This window comes from Ornithodoros turicata, chromosome 6 (genome assembly GCF_037126465.1).
Source record: "Ornithodoros turicata isolate Travis chromosome 6, ASM3712646v1, whole genome shotgun sequence".
NCBI classification, from domain to species: domain Eukaryota; kingdom Metazoa; phylum Arthropoda; class Arachnida; order Ixodida; family Argasidae; genus Ornithodoros; species Ornithodoros turicata.
The window spans coordinates 44,129,872-44,145,587 of NC_088206.1; the positions used below are offsets into that span (position 1 = coordinate 44,129,872).

Genomic DNA, 15,716 nt, shown 5'->3' on the forward strand with positions numbered 1-15,716 from the left:
CATTCGGCTTCGAAGAAACATCGGGTCGAAATAAAATTCCGAATTCGTAAATCGAATCGAACATAGCATCATTCTCTTCGGCATTCGAAAAATTGGAATATTCGCACATGCCTTATACTACGGTGAAATGGAAATTTCGAGGGTTTCTCTCTCTCTCTCTCTCTCTCTTTTTTTTTTTTTTAGTATGGGCTTTCTTGGTTAGAGGATTCCGTGAGGTGTATCGAATTTACTTCGGTTGCCTCCGTGATGTGCATTGTGTTAGTGAGTTCATGACTCGCGTGAGAACCAATACGAGTCAGTTTGAAGCCTTAATTTTTTTTCCACACATTTATACAGTGAAATCAATTTCAGTCGAGTTCTTGCAGCTTAGATGTCGAAGGCGGTTATTCATTGACGCTATCGTTGTCCTCCTGATTAGGATATTTAGAAGAGAGTGCAATGCGGATGATAGGAGAAGACATACGTTTAAAAAGAAGAGACAACAACAACAGCAATAAATGAAGAAGAAGTGATGATGACATGGGATTTTTCTCCGTGAAGAAGAGAAGATGAACAAGGGTATAGTATAGTGCTGCTGCCTAAGGTATGTTCGAGAATGGGGATTCTATCGGCTGAAGCTATGTGGAATCGCGTCTCGTGTCGGTCAGGCCGTGCTGCCTCGGTGAGCTCGAGATCGCAGTTCGATCCCGGCTGAGGACGGGTGGCTTTGTGGAGGAGGTGTGTCAGAGACTTCCTTCGCACGTTAAAGAATCCCAAATACTGTGGGAATTATCCGCCGTCCTACACTGCGACACATGTGGTCACATAAGTGTGGGCCGGCTTACACTCTAAAAACTGAACTTAACAACACATAGCCCGATGTGCGCCAACCGTTGCCAGCGGATGACATCGCTTCTGATATGAAGAGAGAGCGGGCCGTACGACTTCTGACAATTTTGATATACGATAACTGCCACAAAAAGGAGTGTGTCCACTCTCTCTTCGAATCAGAAGCGACAGCCCCATCATTCGTGGCAATGGTTGGATCACAGCGTGCATGCTATGTGTTGTTAAGTTCAGTTTTATGCCGTGATCGTTCCCGATTTTTGGAAAGGGCTGGGTATTTTGAGACAATTAACATAACTGCCTAAGAATCACAAAATGATGTACGCCTCCCGTTTTCAACGAAACATGGCGAAGGTGGTTGGCTATAGTCTTAAAAATGAACTTCATCACATAGCACGCTCCTAGCCACCATAATCCCGAGTGCCCTTGATTTGCTGAAAACGAGGGGAGTACGCCATTTTTGTGGCATTATGCAATTGATAATTGCCACAACAATGGCGTGCGCCCCCCGTTTTCATCAAATCAAAGGAGAGAACGTTGTCATTCTAGACGGTGGTTGGCGTGCTATGAGGTGAGGCTCTGTTTTTAGAGTGTAGGAGCATCTTAGAAGGTCAAGTTATGTTTGAATAGTGTAGATCTGGCACATGAGTCTTTGATTTTCGAATCCTCCAGAAATCATGAAATCACCTCAGACTAAGCCGCTACCCTCACAACCAGCGTTAAAGCATTCGTTTAATCGGAGATGAGGGATTTACAAAAAAAAAAAAAAAAAACAGAAGAGAAGAAAAAAAAAAACACGGTCACGATGTGTTTCCATGCTAAGAACGTAAACAGCACTCAGGAAAAGAGAGTTCTTTTTTTTCTGTTTTCGGTTTTTCGTGTCAGGTTCATATGCTTTTCATGTTCAGGGATCGTGTGGATTGATATGATGTCAACAGACAGCATCAAAGGAGTGATGCCCCGTGATATCAAATACCGTGCATGGAACCCAAATTTGCCTACCGCGTATTGGGCATCATAATTTCGGAGCTCGTGGCCAGAATCAAGTTAAGAGTCGGACACTAAGTATCAGACATACGAGGTAGAAACCTCACACTCTAATTTGTACGTCACGCAAGATTGTAAAAGAGAGAGATGGAAGGCAATAAAAAGAAGGAGGGGGTATTTCTGTTTCCGCACGGATTTCTCTCTGTGATGCGAAAAGGAAGAAGAAAGTCCGTCCCCCTGCCGTCCCGCCCCTTTGGACGCGTCCACCAATAGGAGAGAAGGTGGTGCCTATTAGATGCGTATGGGGCGGGGTTCAACCTTCTCTCTGTCCGTGTTCCCAGAGCAAACAAAAATGGACGGGGAGGGAAACGAGGAAAAAAAAAAAAAGTTTCATTCTCGACCTCTGACGACGTCCCGCTCGGAAACACGATCTACTTTTTCCTCAGGCACAGATACCGTCCTCGTTTCCTCTCGTGGACTGCAAATTAGCGTCGAGAAAAGTACATCGCGGATGAACAGAAGACCATGACTGGACTATACCTGGCAGCGCTCCTGGCCAACCATCGTCCCCAATGACATCCGTTCTCTCTTCTGATTTGTTAAAAACGTCCTCTCTTTGTGCCACTTATGCAGTTATTATAATTGTCACGAAAAGGCGTACGCCGTACGCTTTTCACAAATCAATGGTGCTGACTGTATCATTCTGTGCAATGGCTGGCCTTCAGCGCTTCGTGGGGTTGGCTGCCACCCACACCTTCGAATAGAGGTAGAGTCCCGATAGTCACATCGGCGTGTCGTTTAAAAAAAGTAACATTTCAAGAACAGGCACGTGCAAGTGAGAGGGTTCGACTAACGGAACTGTTCCATCCCCATTTGTTCCCATTTGCAGCCATCTGTTCCCACTTATTTGCAATCTAAAGGGTACTTCGTTTTTGGCTGTGGTGAGTTGCCTTGCACCCTAAAAACAGTACTTCACCGCACAGCACGTCGTGCGTCAACCATGAGCCACGAATGATAGGGTTATCGCTAGGGCCCGGCACTAACAGGGGGCGCTCTTGACCGCATAGCACGCAGGATGACAATCATCATCGCGGATGATATCGCTCTGTTTCCCGATAAGCTGAGAAAGGGGGGGCGCCCCGTTTTATGTATCAACATTCCTTCCAATCGGAAGATAGAACAATACTGTTCTGAAGGTTGGTTGACCTACAATGATTTATCCGACGAAGAGCGCTACCTGTAAGCGCCTAAATATCCGGGCCCTAGTTATCGCTTCCGATTCGAAGTTAGAGGGGGCGGTGGAAGGAGGGTTACTGTAGACCCCCTGAATTTCCCATAGAGGTGAGGCGCCAAAGTGTTATCTCAAGTGCCGCATGCGAATAAAATGTCATAAACCCTTTTCCAGAATCGATCGAATTGCCAGCATATAGCCAAGGCTTTGTCGATTGATGCGGTACAACTCACGACGAATGGCGGTGGGGGATGGGCGCCGGTTGGGATCTGGAGTTCCCCCGAATTCGGGCTGTTGCGCCGCCTATGGGCGCATGCCTTTTTTGCGTCAATTATTATATATCCAAATTGACACAAAAGGCGTACGCCCACCTCTCTCTTCGAATCAAGCGATAATCGTATCACCCGTATAGCGTGCTATGCGGTGAAGTTGTATTTTTAGAATGTGTGGTATAGGAGAATATTATTTCATTTTTCCGGCCATTGGAGGCGAACTGCGGCGAGTAACCGTTGCAGAAAATGCGCCTCCGTAACATGTAAAGCCCTTGTAACATGTAGAAAGAAGCATCATCTGTTCGTCGAAAAGAGAAAGAAATGCTTTCCCTGGAGCTTTTCATTCTCGTTTTCTATGACGTTAAAGAATTTCCTATCCCTCATCGAGGAACCTTCCCTCTCATGGATACTCATATTGAAAACGAGTGTTGCTACATTGCACAAAAGAGCTCGCCGTTGTCGGCTTCACCTAGGTGGGCAACGCTCTGGGGGAATGTGCGTCCTGGGCCGACTTCTAAGGGAACTGGGCCGACATATGTCTGACAGCGTCTGAGGAAAACCCAGGAAAGACTCCAGAAGGAATAGCCGGCATCGGGATTTGAATTCGGGTTCCTCCCAGGTTCCACTCCAGGGTGGTTCGAATCCGGAAAGAACTTTACCGCTTGACACGCACAGGTCTAATCACTGCACCGAATGATACGTTTTCACTGCACTCCTAGGTTGAGCAGAGAGAAGGGGGCCACGCCCTTCTTTGGGCGAATTCAAAGTATCACAAAAAGGCGTCCTTTCAACGAGTCAGGGGATATATCATTTTAAAGTGCTAATTGGACAGAACCAATGTTATATACATAGTGAAGTTGTATTTTTGAGGTATGCGGAAGGGGCACCCGTTCTCATCCATTCCTTGTCTGTTGAGATAGAAATGTGGATGCTTTATACCTTTGTGCACAAAGCGTCGTTTCACATACAGCGTATAAGAGTCCAGGACAGTTGGGAACTGTCCGTGTCCTTCTTCGAATCTCACAGGTGTGGCTGCCACGCGGAGGATGCATGGAGAAGAGTCTCCCGTCGATCAGCAGACTGTCCCGCTGACACATGATACCTACCGGGCCGTGTAATCATTGCAACCAGTAGCAAGAGGGGGTTCCCCCCCGAAACGTACCCTTGGTAGTGCATCTGGGGGAGGGAAAAAGAGGGTAAACTTCCTCCCCATAAGTTCCCGTGGAAACCGTTCCGAAATGTTTTCTGACTACGCTATTGATAGCAGCCTTTATAGTCGTCGTGTTCAACATAAGAAGGAAAAGAAATCTAGTCCGTCAGTTACATACGCCGTTGGAGATAAGGTGAAACAATAGCGCGCCAGGGGAAATACTGCAGCGCCATCGTGCGCCATCAGTGATCAGTGGGGGAGCGCACTTTTTGCCGCAGTGTAGTTTCACGCGGCTTGTCTTAACAGCAAATACCGAAGCAGAGTGGGTATTATGGTTTACATTATCTGGCGCAAGCAGGGAGCGTGACCTCACTGTCCAGCCGTCCTATCCGCGGCCCAGTAATGTTTTGAGAGCTTTCTTTTCCTTCTTAAGTTGAATACGACTATAAACTCTTAAAAATAAGGTCGGTACGGTTACTAACTAAGAACTAATCACTTACTTGTCACACCAGCCACTAAGATCTTAGTAACGGTAGGTAGTAACAGTGGCGGTAGTAACATTTACTAACTGAAGAGGCTAGTAAAGAGCACTAATTCCATCAGTCGGTCTTAGCTGATAACACTGACTGTGGCTAGTAAAAGCGCGACCTTCACCTAGTGAAAATAACAAAGTGTACACTGGTAAAAAAAAAGAAAAGAAAAAAGCATACACGGCTTGCGTATAATTTCGGAAAAAGGGAATGCTAAATTTTTTCAGCGCCAATATATTTCCCAACTTGTATATAGAAGTAGTCACAAACATACGAAGATCTGTCACCTCTACCTGTGTGTGTGGGGGGGGGGGGGGGGATACGCGGGGGAGACTGCGCCTACACAAACTCACATTCCCAAAGCATGGGTGTGAACGAAAAAGGACAGCTCATCCTAGCAGACTGCCATGTGTTGGACAACAGATACTGATATAATGCATCGCAACTTCTCAGATTACGAAGCCGCCACCAGCCGCGAAGCGACTTCTTGGGTGTGGACGCGCGCATACGGCTGTCCCAGGAGTAAATAATACGCTACCGTAGGTCTCTCCTGTATTGAATAAAATGCTACTCTACTAACACGTGTGTTTTTAAATCAAATTACCGTTTAACTCGGATAATATTGCCTACATCACAAATTACCGGCACAAAATAACATGTAGGAAACATAAGTATCGATCTAGTAACAGCTACTAAGCAAAACTGTCTGGCTAGTAACAGCAGCATTTACTGCTTCCCACAACTCTTAGCTAGTACTCAGTGACCAACTAGTAACGCACTTCGTGGGTAGTAACTGCAGTCGTTACTACCTTTTTACTAGCCATTTTTCTAAGAGTGTAGTTACTAATTATCCTAGCAACGCTATTTAAGGTTGAGTCGCTGCATGTCTCTGAACATGGGATAAAATGCAGTGAACCGGAAAGCAAATATATCGTCTGATAGAGAGACAGTGGTAACCTGGTATTCGCTCCGAGCGCGAACACGGGCGGCGCTGTAATCGGCACACGCGTGACGTCGTAAGTTAGGAAGGAGACGTCCGTGGGTTTGTTTTGTTAGCAGGTGGTCAGTGACTGCGCTAAGTCCACCAACTTTTTAATCGGTAAGTTCATGACTCCACGTGCACTTTTTAGGACTACGTTGTCTAACTAAATTTATTATCTGCTATGCAGGCAGATGAAGTTGTGTACCTGTTTCAATCTTTTTTTTTTTTCGATGTTCTGATAAGTATCGAGGAATGCGACGATACTTTTAATGTAAAAATTTATTGATGATATGGAAGAGACGTGTGCTCAAAAAGGGAGCTGTCCCCTCTAAAAATCTACCCGTGCGCCCTTCATATCGTTGTATGTGCCGCATATTGACTGTGTGGTGGTGACCGACAAGGGATTCCTAATAGACGATTTATGTTTGGAGTATACGCAGCTGATGAAAAGAAAGCGATGTACAGTAACGCTCCTACTGTACATCGCTTTCTTTTGTATTTTCTTTTTCGCGCCCTCAGTCCTCTCTAATAAGAATTTGTATTTCCTCCTCACCACCTTCTTTGTCCCCTTTCTCTGATGTACATTAGTATAAATATCTCTACCAAGTGTTCAATGTATCGCACCTCATGAAGGACGGACTCCGTCCGAAAGCTTGTTTTTCAGTAAAATAAATGTTTCAATCTCTTTAAATACTTCTTTTATTCACTTGCGAGTGCTAGAGTTCTCCCATTTTTTGCCCGTTAGTCTCCAATAACTACTCGGAAAGCGGATTATGTTTCACTGCTTTATGACACGTCGTCCCTTGTGTGTGACCTTCGTCAAATTACGGCACCAAAAGACGCTACCGCGGTTTCGACACCGTGCCATGCATGTTGCTGTGATGGGGTTACATTTGAGTGTCCGCAAAGGAACCGCGGCCATTTCTAAAGTGGATATCTTTTTTTTTTTTTTTTTTTCACTACGCTATGCGAGCTTCTCATGAGCAACATGTGTGATGAATATGAACCACGTCACGAGTGGGCGAATATGGAAAATACGCTACCGAAGTTGCGCGTTTTTGCCTTATCACCCCTCACTAAACGCGCGTCAGGAAGTATGCCCGAGATTTTCCAACAATATCTTTTATATGAATAGACAGAGCGTTTAAAAATGAACAGAATGATGTGACCCATGTTAACCCTCTTGCAGAAAAGCAGTTACGCGGCGAAAAAGTGCTTTTTTTTTTGTGCAAATGAGGCGAGTTGGCGATTTTTTATCTGGACACCTGCAAAAGCTAGAACCTCAAAAATAGAGCAAATAGCACAGCAACACATGGACAATAAGTGTGGAAAACGATAACTGCACAGCCTTAATGGTTTCGATGATACGAGGCCTGAAAATTGCGAGGAAACGCAGTGCTCGAAATGGTCGGTCTTGAACATGACTTTTTAAAACTACATATAAGGTATTTTCAGCTATTTCCTCCGCCAGTGTACTCCCTAAAAACTAGGCTTCAATATACATATATCGGAACGAAAAAATCTGAGAGGTCGACCGGACCGTCCTGCCTGACTTTGCCAGAAATCATCCAGCTTGCAACAACTTCGCTCACCATTTTTAAGGTACAAGGAACAATTATGCCGTCGAGATGCACAGAAAGATTAGACAATAGCTCTTGCGTGCACGTTGAACGTGCATGCCATACAGCGCATGAAGCTGTTCAAAATTCTGCTTGAGAATTTTAGCACAGAGATACTCGGTCAAACAGACCATATGTCATACAAATAGTTGTTGGACGAGTCAACCTTTCTCACCCTATTGTTAGTAAGAACAAGTTTCTTATATACATTCTCAGCAGCAACAAAGATAGTGTTCATTGTTTGATGTCCTATAGAATGTGTGAACTGTATATATGTAATCATAAGAATCTTGTAAGAAGGCATGGAGGAGTAAGACTTCATGTGTTTTTGCTATAGTCATGCTGTGTACAGAATAAAATTACGTTTCATATTTATGTATTTTCCATCCGTTGTCCTGCATTTACCATATTCGGTTCGACTTTTTCGGGTTAAATGTCTTTCCCGAATTCCGGTGGGGGGAGGGGGGGGGGGACAGGGTGCTTTTTGAAATCTGAAATTCGCGGTGAAGTCGGGTACTGTTGATACAATCGGGTGTTATCAGGCTCCTCCGCTAAAGCCCCGCTACAGCCCACTTGTTATCTGTTTTTCTTTTGTCTTCTTTTTTTTCTGTCCAGCAATCGGGTTTGAGGTGCCCATATTGATCAAACATGCATTCCTCGCGATTTATAGTCACAAACACCACATGTTGTAACATTAACTGTGCTTCGCATAGTTTATTGTTGCACTCAGATAATATTTTCATCAGACGTGCGCACAGGTTGCTACTAAATCGTGTACGCGACACATGATACAAAGTAATACGTGATTCGAATTCGGGGTGAAATCGGGTTTAACCCGAACTGGTCCGAAACTGATCCGGGAGGAAACAATCGTGCGGAATCGGGTTTAACCCGAAAAAGTCAGTCCGTTTCGTCAGTCAATCGTTGATGCTGCTGACTGTCTTCAGTGGTGTCTGTTCGGCACCATACCGCGCATAAAATACTCAACACAGGATTTGTGAAATGAGAGTTTATACCCACATTGATGCTCATCCACATGAGCTTTACAGAAAGTAGATACAACAAGAGGTACTGCTTAAAAAATGGTGGACCGTTCGTTCACCCCCCCCCCCCACACACAAAACTGTCTCACAAAAGTTGTATGGACTGCCGCCTCGTATGTCGCCACTGTCATATGATTATTTTCGCAGCTTCGCAGCAAAATATACAGCAATAGCAAACAGTCAGTTCGATGTATAATTGTACAAGCACAGCTCACCGCTTTGAAGGGATCGTTGGGACGGGAGGAACCTACTCAATCGAGCATCCAAGTGAATACCCCAGACCTCCAGGCAACACACGACCTTGTATGCGGTCTACTTGCACCAGTTATCCAGCGAGTGGACCGTTTGGAAGTCTGCTCCTCGCAGTCTTCGCGAGCATCATCACCCGTTGACATTTCAGATGCGTCAGATGACAATGGTTCGATCGCGCTGAAAGCAAAACGGAAGCGCAAGAAAACAAGGAACCACGCCACGTCCGCGCATCCGCGGAAGGATGCGTCAATACCTTGCTCTAAGCAGGATATATCCTCTGTTGCCGCCAACGCAGTTCCTCGGCTGGGAAGCGATGTTCTTGCCTGGATCCACCAGACAGACTTCTGGTTCCGGTCATACAACGTCCATCCTGATGTCGCGATTCCGCTCCTAGAATCCAAGCTTCCATCGAAGGACTTCGCGTGGATCAGGTACCTGTCAACGCGTCCAAGATAACTTCATGGGATGACATGAAAACAGCCTTCCGCAAGCGCTATGGACTAAGTGACAAATTCTACTCGAAGCAGATGATGCTTGCCGCGGCGCAGTCCACCGGGGAGAGCTGCACTGATTTTGCGTTCCGTAAATTGGAGCTCGTGGACGATTGCGGATATCCCACAACTCAAAGAGACAAGTGCGAGGCCATCGTCGTGTCTCTGCTCCCAAGCCTGAAGAAGAACTTCTTCGACAAGGAATATACTTCCCTGGATAACCTCCTGAAGTCATTCCTCCGATTCGATAGACTTGTTGCTTCTCACGCCTTCAACGAACAGGACAAAGCAAAGAGGCAAACCCGGGAGAAGTCAGAAGCTGCGTACCCCGGATCACAGTCTTGCGCTCGACAGGATTCGACTGCACAGTCATCCAGTGGTCGCCCTCATGTCTTAGCGAGCCCCGCAACAAAACGTCAGCAGTGGAGTCCACCTGCGAAACCTGTCCAGTCACCGGCGACTCACATGCGTCACACTCGCCGCTCCAACAACTCCAAAACATCTATCAAGGAGAAAAACCACCCTGAAGTTCAGCGAGTCTGCCTAAACTGCAGAGACACAGGGCATTTCGCTTCACGCTGTCCTGTACCGTTGACAAAGGAGTTTCTAGACTGGCAGGAAAGGTTCACGGCAGGCAGACCATTGCAGCCATCGGGAAACGGCTATCTGATGCCTCCGACACCTGCGCGGAGGGATCAGTAGTAAATAAAGTGCACTGCAACAACAACAACAATAAATGAAGAAGTGATGATGACATGGGATGTTTCTCCGTGGTAGCCACAGGACACTACCCCATTTCACAGTGGTTAATATGAGAGGATGAATTATGGTGAGAATGAAGCAACGACAGGTCGGAGTTCTGTTTAGAGCTCTTCAAGGAGTCCAGTGGCCTGCATGAAAACAAAAAGGGAGCGAAGAGCCCGGCACTGATGTTCAGGAGAGCTCCATGGGCCAAGTACTTTGGACAAGCTGAATGGTCTATGGTCGAGGAGTTCAAGTTGGCGTCGAAGTACCCGGCGTTCACACGTGTACCGCTCACAGTCCTCGATGATATGGGGGATCGTAGCTGGGGTGCGGCAAGCTAGGCACAGCGCCGTGTTACTGTAACCCAGCTTAGCACGGAACGCAGGGGTGAAGGCGACGTTGAGTCGTAGACGCCGCAGGAGTGTCGTAAAGCTGCGAGGGAAGCCACCTGGCATCCTAAATGATAATGACGGGTCCACTGCATGAAGGAGCGACCATTGAGTGATGTCATGCAGCCATTGCTGGCGGGCCAAGGGTGACACCAACGCAGACAAGTAGGAGCGCCTATCCCCGTTGGAGAGGATAATGGGCAGGGCTCTGGAGATACGGTGGGCCGCAGCAGCCGCCAAATCTGCCTCTTCGTTGCCCTGAATGCCGGTGTGGCCGGGGACCCACTGTAGGGTCACCCGGTGTCCCTGTTCGCCGAGAACCCTGAGCGCCGTCAGGATACTAACAACCACCGGGGCCAACGAGCCGCGGATGCCCATGGTTCCTACACATTGCAGGGCTGATTTTGAGTCGGTGTATATCACCCAGGAACGGGGAGGGTACTTTGAGACAGACTTTAGAGATAACAAGATGGCATACAGCTCCGCAGAGGTCGACGAAGTGCGATGTGACAGGCGGAACCCACATGATAGTGACTCCTCCGGTATGACAAAGGCAGCGGAGGAGCCATCCGACGTAGACGAACCATCTGTGAACACAGCCGTGCGGCCTCTGTAGTTTGTATCCATCATTTCCAAAGTAGACTGCTTGAGAACCGAAACGGGGATCTGGCTCTTCGGCCCCAGGAGGCCAGGGATGTGTGTCGAGAGGGATGGGCTCGGCAGTGTCCATGGTGCCACTGATGGGGCGGTCGGGGCAACAGTGAAGTAAGGGATGTTTCCAGATGTTGCTGTAACACATAGCGAGAGTTTACTGTTCTTCTGCCTACGTAGCTTTTGAACCAGAGGATGACGCCGGTGGTGAGCGAGCAACCGTAGGTAGTGTCGGATGGTTTCTCTTCGGAGGAGGACATCGATGGGTATTTCCCCGGCGTCGGCGACCACCATCCGTGTCTCAGCGCTGCGCGGGACACCAAGGCACGTCCGCAGGCTGCGTGCCAGTGTACACCGAAGCTTGTGCTCAGACGTGGCTGATATACCGTGCAATACGGGCAAGCTGTATAGCAGGGAGCCGCGAACCAGAGTTTTGTGGAGCACAAGAAGATCCCGCTCAGTGCAGCCCCAGCGCACGCCGGCAAAGTGGCGAATCACATTCCCCCAGCGCTGAGCCTTTGAGATGATGAAGTCAATGTGCCTTCGCCACGACAGGTTGCGGTCCAGGATAACACCCAGGAACCTGTGAAACTTGACTTGTATGAGGGGGCAATCCCCAATCCGCAGTTGGAACCTCCGCATCTCTCTTCGAGTAAACGGAAGGACAGCGCTTTTTTCGGTGGAGATATCCATCCACGCGTTTAAGAAGAAGTTGTTGATGGCATCCAGTGCTCTTTGCAACCGATGTTGAATTGCCGGCCGGGACTTTCCAACAGTCCAGATACACACATCGTCCGCATATACGGAGAGATTTACTCTCCTCGGTAGACATTCCTTGAGATCAACCATGACGATATTGAATAGTAACGGGCTTAGAACACTTCCTTGCGGGACACCCTGCGGAACAGCAGTCTTTTCTGTGTCACCCTCGCCTGTTCTGACAAAAATTTGCCTTTGGCTCAGGAAGTCGGAAAGCCATGCAAGCGCTTTCCCAGGCACTTGCGACCGAAGTAACGCATGCAGAACACCGGGGTGACTTACGGTGTCATACGCCCGCTTGACGTCCAGGAAGACAGCCATCACGATTTGCCTCCGGGCTTTCGCTTCCTCAACAGTAGAGACCAAATCCATCACCGAATCCATTGAACTACGATGCCTACGGAAGCCTGACATTTCCTGGGGGAAAACACATCTCCTCTCAAGCCACCACTCGAGCCTGTGCAGCACCATGCGCTCCAGAACTTTGCCTAGGCAGCTGGTAAGGCTGACAGGCCGAAAAGACGTCAGGTCCAAGGGATGTTTTCCAGGTTTCAGTATGGGAACCACTAGGGCCTCCTTCCACTGAGCAGGGACTTGTCCATCCCTCCATGATTTATTGTAGATCTCTAAGAGGACCAGAAGGCAGGTGTCATTCAGGTTACGGAGCGCAGCATAGGTGACCAAGTCCGGACCAGGTGACGACTTTTTCCGAGAAAACGCCAGGGCCGCCTTGAGTTCTGCAACCGTGAAGTCTGCATCCATGTCGGGGTCCGATGATAGAGGAGCTTGGCTAATAGCGCGCTGTAGCTGCACAACATGTTCCTGAAAGCCTGAACATTTCGCCGCCTCGGAGCTCGCTGGTATGGTCTTGCAAAATTCGTATGCAACTTCCTTCTCGGGCTTGGAAATCGAGAGAGACAGAGATCGCAGGGGGTTCTTCGCCGGAGGATCTTCCCGGAGACTTCGAGCAACGCGCCATACCTTCGCAGTACTCGTAAAAGGGGTCAAAGACGCACAGAACTGCCGCCATCTTCGTATGTCCACGGCCTTCAGGGCCTTTTGTACCATTACGTTTGCACGACGGGCATCCTGAACATCCGTGAGTTGGCCAGATCGCCGAGCCTTTCGCTCCGCCCGTCTCCTATAAGCACGCAAACGCTCCACTACTGGATCTGTACCTGCATGACCAGCAGCGACCTTAGCAGTCGTAGTGGACGACGTTATGCACCGCACAATGAGATCAGTAATTTCCTCTGCTGTCATTCCCGCCTGCACATATTTCTTGCTCAGGTTACGAAAGGACTGCCAGTTGGTCAACCGAGCGATCCTGTGGCCTGCTCCGGGCGCGTACTTGGAATACGAGAGGAATATGGGGAGATGATCGCTGCCTCTGCCGTCCAAATCCGTACTCCAAGTGACATGTGGAAAAAGATCCCTGGAACAGAGCGAAACGTCTAGTGCGTCCGTCGAGAAGTCTCGACGCAAGAATGTTGGAGACCCATCATTCAAGACACAGAGGTCAAGATCTTCAATGACGTCGCACCACAGAGACCCCTTGCCATCGCGCTTACGGCTTCCCCACATAGGATGGTGCGCATTTATGTCACCAACTACAAGGGAGGGAGCCCCAATCCACCAAGAGCCGACCGTAAGTCATGCATTGTCACCGAGACGGACGGCGGAGCATACATACTTAGAACAGACAATGTAGTTCTTCCAAGCTGAACTCTGCAATGCACAAGGTCGAACGGCAGTGGCCCCACCGGGTGTATCTGCGTTGCAGTCAAGTCACGGCGCACACAGAGCACTGTTCTCCACACTCACACGCCGGGTAGACCAAAAACATTGTAGCCACTAAGACGAAAGTCCGACTTCACATATGCTTCACTTATGGCCAGAAGGGGAGTCTGATATTTCAACAGAAACAACTTGAGGTCCGGGAGCTTCGTGCGCAGACCACGCGCATTCCATTGGAGGAGGGTAGCCCGCCTATACAGGTGTTCCATGCCTTGCTGTTAGCAGCCTTTCGGTCGCAAGCAAGGCCTGCACCTCTGGTAGACCCGCAGCACCCGGAAAAGCAGCCAAAAGTGCCTTGAGAACCGCTATGACCAAGGGAAGTAGCACCGCTGCCGAGTCATCACGACTCGTTGCCATTCGACTTGGTTGCTGTCGCTGGGTCGGCGTCACTCGATTCCTACGTGTACTCATCTGGGGGACCGCGGCCCGCTCTGCGACAGCAGCATAGGACTCACGCAAAGGAGACGACGACGGGAGAGGAGTCCTGGCATCCAGCTCCAGCATGGGCTCTTGGTTGCGGTTCAGAGACCGCTGAGTCCGACCTGGGCGACGCTTTCTCTTACGGGACTTCGCCGCAGCAGTCGTTTGTTGTTTGCATGGCGCTGTTTCCACCGGGGCATCGTTGCTACTACTGACCACAGGTCTGCCTACGCTGGGGAGTACATCCGTCTGGAAGCGCTGGATCGCCGATCTCTTCCGAGGACACAGAGAATGTGAGGCCGCATGTGGTCCGCCACAGTTTGAGCACTTTGGCTCACGCCGCGCAGTGCAATCCTGAAGGGTGTGCGAGCCTGAGCAGATCTTGCATCGTGTGGGCCAGCGGCAGTTGCGCGCGAGATGGCCGAAACGCTGGCAGTTATAACATTGGACTGGGTCATCCACGTACTCATAAACGTCATGTGTGCCAAATCCCAAGTGTACCTTGTCGGGAAGCTTCAGGGTGGGCTTAAACGTAAGGATAACGCTCCGAAGAGGAATGTAGCTGTCGGTACCGTCCTCGTGGTAAACATGACGGACTTGCCGGCGTGCAGAGATGACGCCTTCTCTCTCCAGGTATAAGGCAAGGTCTCCGTTGTCATAGTCCGTTGTAGTGCACTGCACTACACACGCAGGTTCGGCTAAACTCATTCCGGTCGAGCTGAATGGATGGCCTCATCTTGCGCTTCTGGACTCTGGTTCCTCACGGTCATTGATGAACGACAGCATAAGCGAGGAGCGAGGACTTCACGTCGCGCCTTCATCGGTTAGGCTGCAAGGGGCCAACGGCCAACCCCTCATCGTGCATGGCCAAGTGACGGTCCAGGTCTCAGCTGACAACCAGACGTATTTGCATCCATTCCTCGTAGTGCCCCACCTAGAAGCAGACAAAGTGCTCCTAGGGAATGATTTCCTGGAAACATCCCAAGCTGTCATTGACTGGGGCAGAAACAGCTTCCACGTCACCAACAGGAAGGTCACACAGAGGGTCCAGCTACCCAAACAGGTTGTTGTACCACCCAGGTGTCGCAAGGCAGTCAAGGTAAAGGTAGCATGCGATGAAGGTTCCATCATGATTGCTGGCACCAACCTGCTGTCACAGCACTACGGCCTGACTGCTGAACCCATGCTGGTTGAGGCAGAGAAATGTTTTTGCATAATATTAGTCAACCCTTCGTTCGAGCCGGTAATGGTCCCAGCCCAGGCGACTGCAGCGGTTGCTGAAGAAGTGCACGGTACAGAAGCCGTGAGCCTCACCGAGTCAGAATTGGAACAAGTCCTACAGTGCTCGAGTGTTCTGGATAGTGGCTGCAAGCAATTGTGCCCTCCTGCTCAGGTTCCTTCTTCTGGCCACCGAAAGCTCGATGTAGGTGATATCTCTGTCAACATTGGTGCAGACCTCACCCACGTGCAGCAAGAAGCAGTCGAACGCTTTCTCACAGAGCACCTGTCGTCCTTCGCAAAGAGTTCAACCGACGTGGGACACTGCCGTGTCCAAACCCACGATGTTCCGACGA

The 15,716-nt window shown here is 49.1% G+C and overlaps 1 protein-coding gene and 1 long non-coding RNA gene across 2 annotated transcripts in view; both read left to right on the plus strand.

Moving 5' to 3' along the window:
• LOC135397938 (uncharacterized) overlaps positions 1-561 on the plus strand; it is a 71,337-nt gene extending 70,776 nt beyond the window's left edge. Inside the window, exon 4 of the mRNA XM_064629426.1 lies at positions 419-561. Coding sequence (XP_064485496.1) covers positions 419-427 — 9 coding nt within the window. The 3' untranslated portion in view covers positions 428-561. The remainder of the gene's footprint in view (positions 1-418) is intronic.
• LOC135396590 (uncharacterized) overlaps positions 1-15,716 on the plus strand; it is a 356,249-nt gene that overhangs the window by 82,071 nt on the left and 258,462 nt on the right. The window lies entirely within an intron of this gene.